Source organism: Anarhichas minor, unplaced genomic scaffold (genome assembly GCF_050575085.1).
Source record: "Anarhichas minor isolate MPS153535 unplaced genomic scaffold, ASM5057508v1 ptg000042l, whole genome shotgun sequence".
NCBI classification, from domain to species: Eukaryota; Metazoa; Chordata; class Actinopteri; order Perciformes; family Anarhichadidae; genus Anarhichas; species Anarhichas minor.
The window spans coordinates 4020001-4034790 of NW_027466488.1; the positions used below are offsets into that span (position 1 = coordinate 4020001).

The following is a 14790-nucleotide window of genomic DNA, read 5'->3' on the forward strand; positions in this document are numbered from 1 at the left end:
GAGAACATGGGACCTCTGGGGTTCTGCAAGAGCGAATATGTTAATATCTGTTTAAGGGTGTTTTGCACTTATATTATCCTTCTCGCTCAATTTAAAGAAAGGGGCATACGGGAAGCTCCTGAATGCATAATTAGAGCATTAAAGTCAGTCCTGCCACTGCATTTATTAAGAGATCAGTTTCTGGAGGCTCTGCTTTGGCCAGCACAGGGAGCAGGGTTTTGACTCCAGCTGCTTTTGTATCCGTCTGTTTCACTGACATTGATTGACCTGCCCTGTAGGAGTTTACCGTGGGGGGATTGAGGGCTTTTTGCAAAGCAGTGTTCTGTAACCTTTATCCTTCCCGTGATAATTTTTTGCTGAGTACAAACATGCTGAATCTGCACCACCTTGCTTTGCATTCGTTCAGCTGCAGAAGTTCACTCCTGGGAGATGCCCAGTACAAGCACAACGCTCTGCTGTGGGTCATTGAGGAGATTCCTACTGGAGCAGTAGATCTCACTGGTATTGTTGAGGGAGGCAGAGCATAAGTTATACGATTTCCCTGCTTTGATTTTTCCAGCTGGTCCAGCGAGCCGTGCTGAGGACGTTTTGCTCTTAAGTTCCTGCTTCTTTATCTGTTAGGCACTATCCGCCGCCAGCAAATACGCATGAGATAGTAAGCCAGGGAGTGATGGAGGGTAAAGTTGTTTTCTCACTTAAAGGAGGCAAATTCACAGTTATGAGGTGAACAGGATTTAAAAGTTTTGTGAATGTATTTTTCAATTATTTAGCTGCGAAAGTTTAGGATTTGTGATACCGTCTGAGGACGGACCAGAGTTAAAAAAAACTGAATTGGAAGAACCTTTTTGTTTTGTCGGAGCCGTCTATTTCAGCTTTCCCATGTTCATCTTCCGTAGGTGACTACAGACCTCAAATCAAAATGCACAGACTCCCACACAGGCACATCTGCCTCCGCCCCGCTGGCTGCTGGGATCATCGCTCTTGCCCTTGAGGCCAAGTAAGTGCTTATCACCATTTTCCTGAGGCTCCCCAAGCCTTACAATTCTCTTCAGCTTTGCAGTCTCTAACCTTCCCCATCTGCATATTTCCCTGACCTTTGTTGATTAAAATAATTGTAATCCCGTGAAAAGAACAGAAAATATAATCTGTACAGAACAAACTCATGATTGAAAAATGATTTCAGTAGTTTGAATTCAAGCCCCACTCTTATCAGATTCTAGCGTGTAGTTAGAAGTTTTCCGATTGCAAATTGGTCCTTTAGTGGCAACAGCTAAAATCATTTTCTAGCTTTTTTTGGCACAGATTTAACACTCTTGTATTAAATAAGGCTTCAACTGCAGGTGCTACTTGTTTATGCGGCCATTCTGCTCAATTATCCCTTTTTATGAATTACTTTTTAACCTCTGCCTGACAGACTTGCAGTGCATTAACAACAACAGCACTAATCATTCTTATCCAGTTACGCAGCGCTAATGGAGGGACAAACATGAACGTCAGAACAGTGCTGAAAATGAGTAATTAGTCTTGTGGCAAAAGTAGCGAGGCGATTGCAATAAAAATTATACCTTTTTTTTAAAAGTTAAACCCAACTGTGACCTGCTGTAACCCCTTGTTGTCCATTCAAACCTGCATGGCAGCAGGCAGGATAACCACTTGACACTTTTTATAGGCAGGAATTGAGTTCAGACACATGTTGACTGAAGATTTAGTCTAATTCAGGAAAGTATGTGACTGGTACTTCATTGTATTTATTCAGCTGTCCACCTGCAGGTTAAGACTCTAGGACGCACCTGTTTGACCGTGTGTGTGTGTGTGTGTGTGTGTGTGTGTCTTTCTCTTTATGTGGCTGTGTGTGTCTTTGTGTGCTTGCACATACACACGTTCCAGTAAAAATCTGACCTGGAGGGATATGCAACATCTGGTTGTACGAACTTCTCACCCTGCCCACCTGCTCACCAATGACTGGAGAACAAATGGGGTTGGGCGCAAAGGTACGGCAACTCCCAAGTTTTCTTCGGCCATCTGCAGTTTGCAGATGCCTCGGAGGCTCATTAGCATGTTATGATTATAATAAACAAAATTGTAACTAGGGATGCAAGGCCCTGGAATTTGTTGTACGAAAGCTTAAAATGTAACTGTAACTCGTCTATAGTTGGAGCAGAGCGAGGATGCTGATCTCATGCGTCTGTTTCCTCTCTTCTCTCTTGGACTCTGCAGTTAGCCATTCATATGGATACGGTCTACTTGATGCCAGTGCAATTGTAGCGCTGGCAGAAACATGGACCAGTGTGAGGCCACAGCGGAAATGTGTGATCACCATGGTCAGTGAGCCAAGGTTGGTACATTACACACGCACACAAAAACACACTTACAGCTCACTCCATTTATCTTGCCACCATGATTACAAGAGTCTTCACACATTACTGCTATCGCTTAAAACAAATCTAGTTCAATCTAATTAAAAGAAACGAGTCATTTGTTTGAATTGATTTGAATGCAACCCACACAGCCTAATCCTAAATTACATTTCAGAATAATGTGCTGTTCAGTCGAAGGTGCCTCCGCTGCCTCACTTGAGTGACGAGCTGACATTATTGTAATGCAGTTGCATTTAACACTCACACTTATATCGGCTAACAACCTTACCTTTACCCACAAACCAGAATCTGTTTTTGTCAAAACCAAAATCTTTACTCACTTTAGTCCCAGATGGTTTGTTTCATGATTATCTGCTCAGCATGTAGAACTGGTTTTCTCCATTTTGTGTTAGCAAAGAGAAGAACAATAGTCTGTTTTACTGATAGAGCAGATCTGGATCAGATTGACTGTGTATTTTAGGAACACTCTACTGCAACAGCGCTGATTATTACAGGTTGAATATGTAATTTTTTGCACATTCAAACAGAATTTTGGATGAAAAACTTAAAAACAGCTTGTCGTCTTTGGCGCTGGAGGAAGCTTTCTAAACTTTGGAATAGTAACCAGGATATCTCCTGACCGTCTTAATCTGTCTCTTCTGAGTCCAACGTTTTGAAAGTGCAATACTAAATCACTGGAATAGCCATTATACCAGAAAAGAGCCTCGCTGGCATAAAAACAGGTTTTACAGGAGTGTCCTGGCTAAGATGGCAGCAGCATATAGAGCACAGAGCTAGAGAACCGTTTGACACAAATGTAAGATTAAACAGAAAAGACATGAAAGGGATGAATGTGATCAGAAAAAATTACTGATTCAAATAATGGTAATCAATATACCATTTCAAGAAATAGCAGAACAGAATAAAAACACTGCTGTTGTCTACATTTGTTTTGATGTGGGATCGGTGTGGGATTAAGCGGCATGATAACACAACCTGGATGTCTGAGCGATAAGAGACGTTGACATTGCTGCAGTGACACGTTATGTCTTCATCTGCAGCTCGGCTCAGGGCCCCGTTAAAATGCTCCGTCGGCTTGACAGGGAGCATTTAAAAGAGAAATATTAATTTGTAAATTCATGCGTTGCTTTCGCTGTTAAGACTGTAAATTTCTCCTTCGCCATTTTATTCCTCCTTTTCCTGGTGTCACAGTGTAAACACAGCCTGACATCTCCTCTTCATTATGCACTCACTGTCACTTCCCTCGCCGGGTTAGAGGTTTCTCTCTCTTTCACTGCAGCTATGAGGTGCTCAGAGCAGATGGTCTGAGCGTCTGGGAGCATCAGTCAAGGCATGTTATTCAATTTACATTTTAGGTGTTTAGCCGGCTCACTTATCCAGACTGACTAGAAATGAGTCAGCAGGTATGTGTTCAGTGTCTTTCTCAATTATATACAGTGATTATATCTTACAGTCTCATTACAGATTGATCAAAAAGATGGAAAAACAGCAGTACTGCACCATTATGACCATAATCACAATTTCTTTTGCCATTTACTCGTGTAACAGCTAGATGATGAATAGATAACTTTGGAGTTTTTAGTTGAGTGTTATTCTGTTTATATAAAGATTTTGAAGTGGCAGGAGTTTGCAGATCATTGATTAACCTTGAGTTTTCATTTGGAAAAATGGATTGGGCCTCAAAGCATGAAGTCTCTGCAGGAAAGCTCCTCTAAGCATGTGTCTAACCGAATAAGTGAGCACACAAGCATTGTTTCAAGAGGTATCCGAGAGATGTGTTGTCTGTTGTTTCAACATTAAATGTGACGGACAAACACCCAGGTGTGTGTGTGTGTGCGCACTTTGTTCTAGAAGAGGATTTAGCTAATTTAGTGCAAATTACCCCCAGGATTGCAACATTTAGTATTACTGCAAACTGGAGTATTAAGAGAGTTGGAAGCTCTGACAAATGTTTTCAGAAAGTGATTTATGATCTAGAAACACTCCAAACCTGCCAAATGGATGGCAATTCCTCAGGTCTGGCTGCCTCCCAGAATATATTTTGGGTTGTTCTGAAAAGCTTCATAATCATGTCTCTCCAGAATTGTTGCTGTAAACAGATTGAATTTAAAAACCGTTTAAGAAAATATTTCCAATATGTGATAAGAGTTTTATTGGTAGATAATAATCCATTGGACCAGATCTGCTGTAAACTGCTAAATGCCAGAAGAAAAAACTAATTCCAGCAGAAGACATCTGTGCAATGTTGGTTTTTTGGGGTGTGTTTTGTTTTGATGACACTGAACAGAGAAAACGTGTTATTCTCCAGGCATCTTTTAATTTTCAGCAACAGTGTTTCCAATCATCACTGAGGTGATTTTCACCTGTAGCTGCGACTGAAATGTTGATGACAAATGGAGCCAAACTTGCCGCCTTTCTTTCTTGATCTTTTGCTCTACAACAGCGCCACAAATGCTTCACCCAGACCTTAAACCACGGTGTGCCGCAGTGGTCAAATGTCAGCAGCCATCTGTATACATTTCCATTTCCTTCTCTCATGTTTTAATTTGTTTTGACTGCATTGCTGCCAATTTTGCATCACAATAATAATGTGGACATTGACTGTATGACGTTGTTGGCATCTACTGTAGAAAAGTGCTGTAAATGAACCTTTAGGACTTTTCCCATGTGAGGCTGCTCCAAAGGTCAAAGGCGTTTATGTAATCCATCATGAAAAATGTATCAGACAGAACCTGGAGGGGCTGTGACAGTTTAGTGATCAGAACTCGTAGTCCTCCTCCTCCTCTGAATTGTTGTGGATGCGTGTAATCTCCTAAGCGGGGGAGTAAAAAGAGGTTGGCGCTTTACTTCCACAGAGGACACCGGTGCTACACCGACGCTAATCCTGTTCAAGGCCACTAAGTCTGACGTTCACACTGGCCCCGAGCAAAGTGTCACACTCGCGCAGTTATCTGCAGTGTAGATTATTCCCAGCTCAGAACTAGCCAGTAATGATTTTAGCAGCACACACAACCTACAACTAACATATACCGCTGTCTTCGTGTGTCTTTCTCATACGTCCCATCTCATGTCTGACAGGAACATTGGCAGCCATTTGTCGATCAACATGAGCGTGGACGCCTGCATCGGGACAGACAGTCGCGTGACATCGTTGGAGCACGTTCAGGCCCGGCTCACTCTGTCCTACAACCGCAGGGGGAACCTGGCGATCCACCTCATTAGTCCTGCCGGCACACGCTCCACTCTGCTCCACCCCAGGTACAAACACACAAGTACGCAGTTACACAGACAAAACAGTGCATGTTGGTAAACACAAACTGTTTACACTGCCTGCTCTTGATTTTCCTGCAGGCCTCATGACTACTCATCAGAGGGTTTTAACGACTGGGCTTTCATGACCACCCACTCCTGGGATGAAATCCCCACCGGGGCGTGGATGCTGGAGATCGAGAACGTGGCTGGTGCCAGTGACTACGGTAAAGCATCTTTGTCGCGAAAGATTCAAGAAATTAACATTTCGGTGGATTTGCCTCCATGTTTGTGTGTTCATAACTAGAATTTAGTCCCGTCTTAGTTTATCTTTCTTTTGGCCGTATTTGAAATTGGGATGATGATGATGCAAAATAATGATTGTTATCATTATTGATTAAAGCTACTACCCTTGCTGGAGTCTGAGCAGAAGGAGTTTCTGGTGAACCTGCATGCTGTCATTAGTTTCGTCGGATTTCACAGGGAATCGTATTCGGACCTGATGACAAGAATAACTATGTAGAAAAAAACAATATTCTCACTGATGGTCTCTTCTGCTCATTTACGTCACATAAACGCGTCAGTATTAAATTGAGGCCCTTCCATAGCCAGTTAAAAGTTCCTTGTGGTGACCATAAATTTGATCAGTTTTTTTCAGTCACAAGAGGACATCTTCATTAAACTGTTTTTGCTGTTTTGTCTGAAAGCAGTATAAAACTTAAAGATACATTGAACTAACAAAAGCAGTAAATCCTCACATTTAAGAAGCTGGAACCAGACGAAAAATAGAAATTGTTAATTGATTTTCAGTCAATTGACTAATAATTTTATTCATTTAAGTAATAATCTAGAAGATTTTCATGTAAATAAATGTCTGTTAAGTCCTTCTATCTGTCTGTCGCCGAATGCGGTAACACATTGTGAGCTTATGGCCCACTGATGAAAGCCCTTCTATTGCAGTATTACAAACAGGGCTGCGGTCGATTGACCCATTAGGAAGGTTCCCAACTGGGTGAAATGACCGGTACGTGTCTAAGTGGCAGCTCTGAGAGAGCTGGTCGGATTCTGTAAATGCTGAGGAATGTGCTTCAATGCTTTGTCTTTTATCTCTTTTAGCATAGGGAACACTGGACCATCCTTTCTTCAATTGAACATATATATATATATATATATATATATATACACACACAGTGTGAGCATATATATGTTTTCTCTTTTGGCATTTTCTGCCTTTATTGACCGTAGAGATACGGGAGCGAGGCAACGAGTGGATTAAACCCGGGGCGTCGTGGTACAGTATGCGTCTTAACTACGAGCCCACGAGGACCACATAGAATGACTTTACATCAACATTAATCTGTTGAGTCTAGAGTTTAGCTCAAGGGTTAAGGATTCAGTGCCAGGAGATAAGAGATCAAGTGGCTTCTGCAGCCAGAGTGCCTTTGGTTCTCTTTATAGGAGCTGTGAAGCCGGCTCTGAAAAGCTCTGCAGTAACCAGTTTTCTTATAGCAGGGAGCATGATGAAGCAGGGGAGTGAATATTTCACCCTGTCTGTTTGTGCTTGCATCCTCCAACAACCGTCTGCGTCTACATCATCCACCCACAACAAATTATTCAGAAGCCAAGAAAACCCCCAAAAAAACAGATCTCGATTTTTCTTTTAAACTAAAGAAGATATATAAACGCCTCACACCTCCCTCCTCGGCAAGAAGAGATTTACTAAAGTGCAACCTCTCACAAGTCCCCACACTTGAATGGTTCTTCAGAGATGTGCACTTTATAACACTCATATTAGGCACAGGGTGAAATCATGCTGTCTTTAAATGGTAGCTCATTTCAAGGAGTCATTTTATGCTGAAAATCCAAGAGTCTACAATGAGAAGAGGATACATTTACTAAATCCACCCGAGGGAGTGTCGGAGCCTTTAGGTTTTTGACAGGCCTACTTTGTCTCATGGTTCATTTCTTTTTCTTTTTTTTTTATCTCCTCTATCTCTGCGCTCAGGCACTTTGACCCAGTTCATCCTGGTTCTGTATGGCACCGGCTCAGCATCTTCAAGCTCCTCTGACGAAGCTCAGCCTGACGATGGCAACTGCAAGACCTTGGACCTGAGGCAGATATGCATCGGTAAGACTAGCATCTCTCCTCCACAGTTTGTTCCTCACAGGAAGTCACTGTCACATCAGCTGATGTGGGGTAGTGTATATCACATGTTGAGTCATGTTGAGATGTGACATGTGAAGTAGCGCGTGAGGTGAACGGGATGAAATATTATCCCCCGTGTGCTCAGTCTGCATTGCATGTCTCTATTTCACCTGTGGGCAGACAATTATCTTATCCGAACTCTTCCTGTAAACAAATGAAGATCTAACTTCTGATTAATCTCTATGAACACATTATTCATTCACATGTAGAATCTGTGGGCATCGGGACGAGATGTTTTTGCAACAGATTGTTTTTGTTTGTAATATGAGTAAGTATTGACCAATCACCATCAAGCAGGCTTTGGTTGAATGCAGGTAAACGGTCCTTGTGGAGAGCAAAAGAGGCGGAACGCGTTGGCCCAAATGCAATCTGGGAACCCACCTGCTATCGTCTGACGATAATTATTATTGGTTTAAAATGAGCCTGTAATCTGGCTGCATGTGAAGCAATCTGGTCGTACACGTCGTATCTCAAATCAAACTCCAGTGTTGTATGTGGCTAATCGGACTGTAAGCAATGAGCAGCACACAGAAAAGGAAGTCTTGGTCCACTAACTACACCGCAACCCCAGAATAAAGCCTTTTGCCCCCAGAGGCTTATCCATCGTCAGACCGATAGCCGGTGGGTTCAGAGATTGACTTCTGATGAGATGAAATGAAATTTGACTGCAGGTCCTTTTTTAATAACCTCATTTAAATGAAATGGTGTCCATATGGCCGTCTCCTACCTAATCCAAATACTGCTATAGGCAAGGTCTACAGATACTACTGTGCATGTTGTCTGAGCAGTGACAGTCTGACCCCTACAGGCTGTCAGAGGTACCTACATACTAACAGTTTAATTATCATATGTTATGATTGTCATGTATCATGTAGTAAACAATGCTTTCTGAGTTCGGGATGACAACTACAGTTTACAAGTATATTACATTTTCCTCCTTCTGTTAGCTCTCACTCCTGTTTCCAGCTCTATTACCCCCAGCACCCAGTCTGTTAATTGCCATTGCAGGCAATGGTCTGCATCTGGACCGCCTGCATATGGAAATGCCTCTGTTGACTTTAGCATGCTGCTCTCAGCATATAAATTGCAAATCTTCTTTCGTCATCAGTTTTCTTAGTAAGCAAAATAGCTTGAAAATGGCAACTTAAAAACAAAATTACCCTGAAACTTTGTCTCACATTTACCGAGACAACCCATAGATGAATGAATATAGAAATGTCAAGACTGTTTGGGCAGAAATCCTGCTTCTCTGTTTTTTGGTTGTCTGACTCATATGAGGCGGTACAAGGTGCGCGTGCGTGCAGCTTTTTATTTCAGTTTTGTTTCTCTGTGTTACAGAGTGCGACGCCGGCTACTACCTCTTTCAGCAGGGCTGTGTGAAAGAATGTCCACCAGGCTTCTCAGTGGGCTCCCAGCTCCTCAACTACATAGTGGGAAGCTTTATAACACCGACCTCCATCCCAGCCTGCCTGCCCTGCCCACCGCCCTGCCTGACCTGCAGCAGCCTCAGCCCCCGGGCCTGCCTGTCCTGCCCCCCTCACAGCTCCCTGGACCCCATCTCCGGCACCTGCCTGCACCTCAACCAGTACATGCGCGAGTCCCCTGACAGCTTCATGGTGGGCCAGGGGAACACGGGGATGCAGCTCCAGCTCAGCTCCGGGCTGCCTATCGCCGTCGCCGTGCTCAGCTGCATGGCCATCATCGCCACCTTTGCTGGCACCTTCCTGGTGCTGCAGCTGCGCTCCGGCGCTCTCATCAAGCTGCCCTCTCTGGAGGCCGGCGGCGGCCTCGGGGGCAGTTTCAGCCTCGGGGGAAATAGGGTGGTCTCGTACCGCGGCATCCCGACAGTGTGGGGGGACGATGGGGTAAATACAGACTCTGATAACGAGGAGTTTGCCGTCCAAAATGAGAGGACTGCCTTTATCAAAACACAAAGTGCTCTTTAATGCCTCCCCCACATCCCCCCCCCCCCCCCCCCTCTCCTGCTTTTAAAGTCTTCTCACCCTCATTTGTCTGATGATTCGGAGCTGTGGTAACAACCCTCATGCTGTCTTTTTCTGGTTTTATCTGTCGTCCCTTCTTCCCCGTCCCTTACTGGGTTCTCCTCTGAGGATCTGCTGTGGGAGACCTGAAGCCGCTGTCTCTCAGAGCTCGGGATGGTCTGAGCTTTGCTCTGTTCATACTTGAGCGCTTCTCTCTATTGAACTGGCTCTCTCCCTCCTCTTGCCCTCGATAACTAACGGTGTCCGTCTGTGCTGTGTCCATTTTCCCCTCCAGTTCCTTTTTGTTCCAGTAAACAATTGATTATTATTTGCTTCATTCCTTTTGTTTCTCTCTTCCCATCAGTTTCCGTGCAGTAGCCAGACGAGATTGTAGTATGTGAGGAGTAGAGATGTGTGTATGCGTCTGAATGTGTGCGTGTAAATCTGATGGGCCGTGTACTGCCCTTTGTAGAGAAGCTAAAGCTGGTCCTGTCACATTTAGTACTTAAAAGTGACAACAAAACATTGTATTACGAGGCATGAAATCGGATTTGGAAGCATTGATTCTCCCTGAAGTGTCGTTTAGTGACATCAACGTCCAAAATCTGTTCATAAAAGCACCGCTTATCTGTAGCGATGCACAGTGCGTTTAAAACGTGCACAAATCAAAAGTATAATAGTTGTTAAGGAAATGTCCAGAGTTTAATAGTTTACGATCACATGTCAGATAAACAACACAGACTGTCTGAGAGCCTCTCTGCTTGTTTCTGTTCATGATGAGATAAACAAAAATCCATCTTCCACACAGTCTTCTTTTCTTTTTTTTTTTATCTGTGTAGTTGTTCTAGGTGGGGGAGGTGGGGGGGCTCTTATTGTACAGCAAGTCTGGAAACGTCTCTCTCAGCTCTGGCAGAACAAACTGTGAGTCGCACAACTGACAAAGCTTCTTCCAGACTTTTGGGATTCAAGATGGACTCAATTTATCTCGGTTTGGAAACTTTAAATGATCCTGCGCTCATCTTCTCCCCAACCGTCACATGGAAGGGTATCAAAAAAGTACGAAAATTGAAAAGAAGAAACTAAAAAACAACATATACACACACACACGCACACACACGCAGGCTACTCACTCAAACCTTCCAGGGGCATTTAATTTCTGTGTTTGATGTGCTCTCATCCCGGGGCTGAGAGAGAAGCAGCTGACGCGCTGTTGGGACCCAGAACAATACGTGACTGTTGAGCACAAGAGCTTCTCAAAAGCAGCTGGCAGGTGTTGAGTTACCTGTGATTGATTCCTTGACGGAGCAGACGCAGTTAACAATACATCAAGGCCTTCCCTTTTGTCAGAGTACATTAGCACTACAAACGTACATCAGACGCACCTCATATCATAATAACTGAAACGTTAACGTGTGTGTCGGTGGGTGTGTGAGAGTTGGTTTACTGCTCATGAAAAATGTCTCTCTGCCCTCTGAAGTGACTGTTTCCTTTCCTCCTTTGCGTCATAGTCTCTGCTCTCCTCTCCAATCTTGAATGTTGTTTAGAAATCCTACGTGGAGACTCCACTTCTCATCGGTGTCTCTGCTCTTACCCTCCAGTCTTCATCTAATCAGAATGTCAGATTATCTCTTCAGCGTACTTCAGCCAGTTAATGATATTCTGAATGATACTGCAGCACCTATTTATTCTGAGAGGTTTTAATCATACCTTTAGGGAAGATTGTTTTAAAGTGATTCTTTTTCTGGCTGCTTATCATCTAAAATTTGCATCTCATGATTTAACGAAGTGTCGCCATTTTGAATCTATTGATCCTCTTTTTCTACTATGTTGAAATTGTGATTTATTTTTTTCTCATTTCCAGTACAAAAACAGTGGAACTGGCTGAGAGGTTGTCCTTTTGATGACCTGCATACAAAGCTGCCGCTGCTCATCCTTTTCTTTCAAATCTACCTCTCGTATCATTCAGCAAGGTTTCGTACGCCGCTCGAGGAGCTCTGTTAAGTGATTATAGAGGTCAAATTATATGTAGGTCAGATAGGACAACGCTTGCTGGGAAGGATTCAGGAGGATAGGCATGTTAGCCACATTTATGTTTTAGAAGAGAGACAAGCAATTGTGATTCAGAAACTGTAAACCTGCTGTGTAAACTCCATCTCTCTCAAAATGTATGGCCTTTAGGTTCAGCCCCACCTGGGCTTTAAATAGAATGGGTAGAAGGATGTCCAAAGAGCTTGTGGGCCAGCGTTTAACAGCTAAATCAACATGAAATTGTTACGGGCGTTTTTACCCCGGGCGGCTCCATCAGGACCTTTTTGTTCATAAGTTTATGTCGCTGACAATCAAATCATTTCCTTGTTTTGAGGGCAGGAAGGTGCACGAGCACACGAAACTTATCAATTTTAATTCAACCACTTTTGTTGCAAAAGCTTTCTCTGAGGGTATTATTCATAAATATTCACAGCTGAATGTGATTTGAATTGCAAAAGCTTGTTCAGAGAGAGAGAGAGAGAGAGCGAGAGACGAGAATAAAGGGTTTCCAAACCATTACCATCCAACGTCCTGTTCAAAAAGATGGAGAAGATTGGTATGTATGCTCTCAAACACGGCACTGAGCCAGGAAGCTTAATTCATCTCAGATGGCTCGTGCAGGTGTAGCACATTTGGCTTACCGCCACAGTTTCAGCCAGGAAGCACTAAACGGGATTGGAAACCAACCCGAGAACGCGTATTTAGACAAAGTGCCCTCAAAAAGAACAAAGGTGTGGCTGCAGAATAATGAGCGTGCGCTGCATAGCTTTGTGTCACGTACATTAGTGCCGACTGCCATTTAGGCTTCCATTAAGTTTGCTAGGATGCTAATTTAGAAATGTAATAACTACAGCCTCAGTCTTGAGCCACGAAATCCTATTGACTTCCCAGCTTGGTGTGAAGTGTGTAAACAGATAATGGGGCTAATGCGGCACCAAAATTGCTTCCATAAACTATTTAGTTAAACTCTGGATGCTAAAAGTTTGCTTCTTTAGAATAACTGTAGTGTTAGACTTTTACCAATGCAATTAGTATTGATGCACAGTCTTAACATTATCCATGCTGCAGCTCCCCTTTCAAAAGATTTATATTGCTTCCAGAAAGAATAGAGTTTCTCCTGAAGTGCAACATTCTGGGGGTGTTCAGACGGGTTTCTGTGGCCCCTCGAGTGCGCACACAAATGATTAATGCATCTTAGCTCGATCTTCTATTTGCTACAGCTTGAAAACTGAGAGAACTTTAAACTGATGAACCCGGAGCTTTGAGCATTCAAGTGTTCCAACTTTTAAGAAAATCCTGAATGCGGGCAGCATTAAGGAGCTCGTGCTTCCAGAGCACGGGGAGCTGCTGAACACCATTAGCAGCCAGCTCACTCCTTTCACTGCAAGAATGTGATGGAAACTACACACTAAAAAAAGAAAAGAAAAGGCTCTCTAATTGTGCCAGTGAGCAGCTCATCATCATAAGGCTGCCACTTCACCGCCACTAAAGTGTGAAGCCTTCTAATGTGGAAAGTAACAGAAATGTTACAAAATATATCTTCTCGCAAATTGTCTCCTGTGGCTGTAAAGAAAAGACTCGCTGGTGGACGTGATGGAGGCTTTTTTTCTTCGTACAGCCGATTTATTTCACGTGGAGCTCGACGTTGCTTCAGTCCCGCCTTTAGGATGTAGTCGGACGTGGTCAGTATGAAGACGGATGGATTTAATAGGAGCAATATCTTTGGCATAACCAAAGACAATCATTTTAATGCTGTCTGTTTAGTGTTACGACGTGTTGCCACAGTCCATTGACCCCGTTCACTCACGTTCAAAGTGCTTTGTTGACATCATTCTGTCAGCTCAGCTTTTTTTTTTTAATTTAATTTCTTTTTTTTGACACCCTGTATGTTCAACAGCTGTGAAGGGAGGAGGTAGAATGTATCCCATCTCCACTAACTTAAGGGCTCAATCAGATCTGCGTGTGTGCACATGCTTGTTTAAGTATAAATAAAACACTTGGTGGGGGGGAGGGGGGTTGTTTAGTGGAGCAGCCTCGGACGGCTCTGTTGACCTCCTCCTGCCTCTTCGTGAGGTTCCTGGCTGCACACAGTACCTTACAGGTTTGTGACCTATGAATAATGTACAAGAATGACTATCTTACATGGGACATAACTCTAAAATAAGGCCTATTTTTGTACTATATGAATGGTGGTGTAATTTTCTTGTAATTTAAAGATACTTTTGTTTTTCTCCTTTTATTTAATTGATGTCAATTATAGATTATACTAAAAAAAATAAAGATCTATGCAAATTTGAATGTGTTTTTATTAACTGAAATGCTCCAAAAAGTAAATGTGACTTGTGTCGGCTGGTGAAGAACTAAGATCACTCACTCGAGAACCAGAAGAACGATGTATAAATACTCTGTTACAAAAGTAAATGGGCTCATTCTGCACATAATTGGCCCCTGCGACTGATTCATTACCAGATAATGGTAATTATAATGTGACATTTCCCTAACAGTATATTAGATGTTATACTGATGCATCACTGTGTAAACTGTAATATCCTGTTGGCTCAACAGCTTTTTCTAAGCTAAGCTTGTCTCTGCATTTGCAGAACATGTAAATACTCAAGTTAAGTATAGCATACCTTAAAAGTGTATTCAAATACCGTAGTCTAAATGTAGGCTACTAGCTTCCCACCCCGGGAACTTCAGTTATGTCAAATGTTTTTCTTCAACATTTAGTAAACTGTGACAATAGACCTTGTCCAGTACTGTTGCTACACTGTTGTCTCTAACTGCATGTTCGACTCTTTGTAGCTGCTGCATCTAAGCATTAAAGCAGACGTTTCCTTTGCGGTCTAAGATCAGACTGAGCTGCTCTGCATTGTTCAGTGTTTCTCTGTCCTGTCTTCATCCCATTTTGTATAATGAATGTATTTGATGATGTATGGCTGGTGTA

General features: G+C 42.9%; 1 protein-coding gene across 2 annotated transcripts in view; it reads left to right on the forward strand.

The window, feature by feature from the left end:
* Window positions 1–14141, forward strand: part of furina (furin (paired basic amino acid cleaving enzyme) a) — a 77231-nt gene extending 63090 nt beyond the window's left edge. For both annotated transcript variants that reach the window (XM_076109857.1, XM_076109858.1), the window contains exons 10-16: window positions 897–997; window positions 1888–1991; window positions 2218–2335; window positions 5457–5636; window positions 5730–5854; window positions 7633–7755; window positions 9172–14141. In XM_076109857.1, the coding sequence (XP_075965972.1) occupies window positions 897–997; window positions 1888–1991; window positions 2218–2335; window positions 5457–5636; window positions 5730–5854; window positions 7633–7755; window positions 9172–9779 (1359 nt within the window). In that variant the 3' untranslated portion in view covers window positions 9780–14141. The remainder of the gene's footprint in view (window positions 1–896; window positions 998–1887; window positions 1992–2217; window positions 2336–5456; window positions 5637–5729; window positions 5855–7632; window positions 7756–9171) is intronic.
* The last annotated feature ends 649 nt before the right edge of the window (window positions 14142–14790 follow it).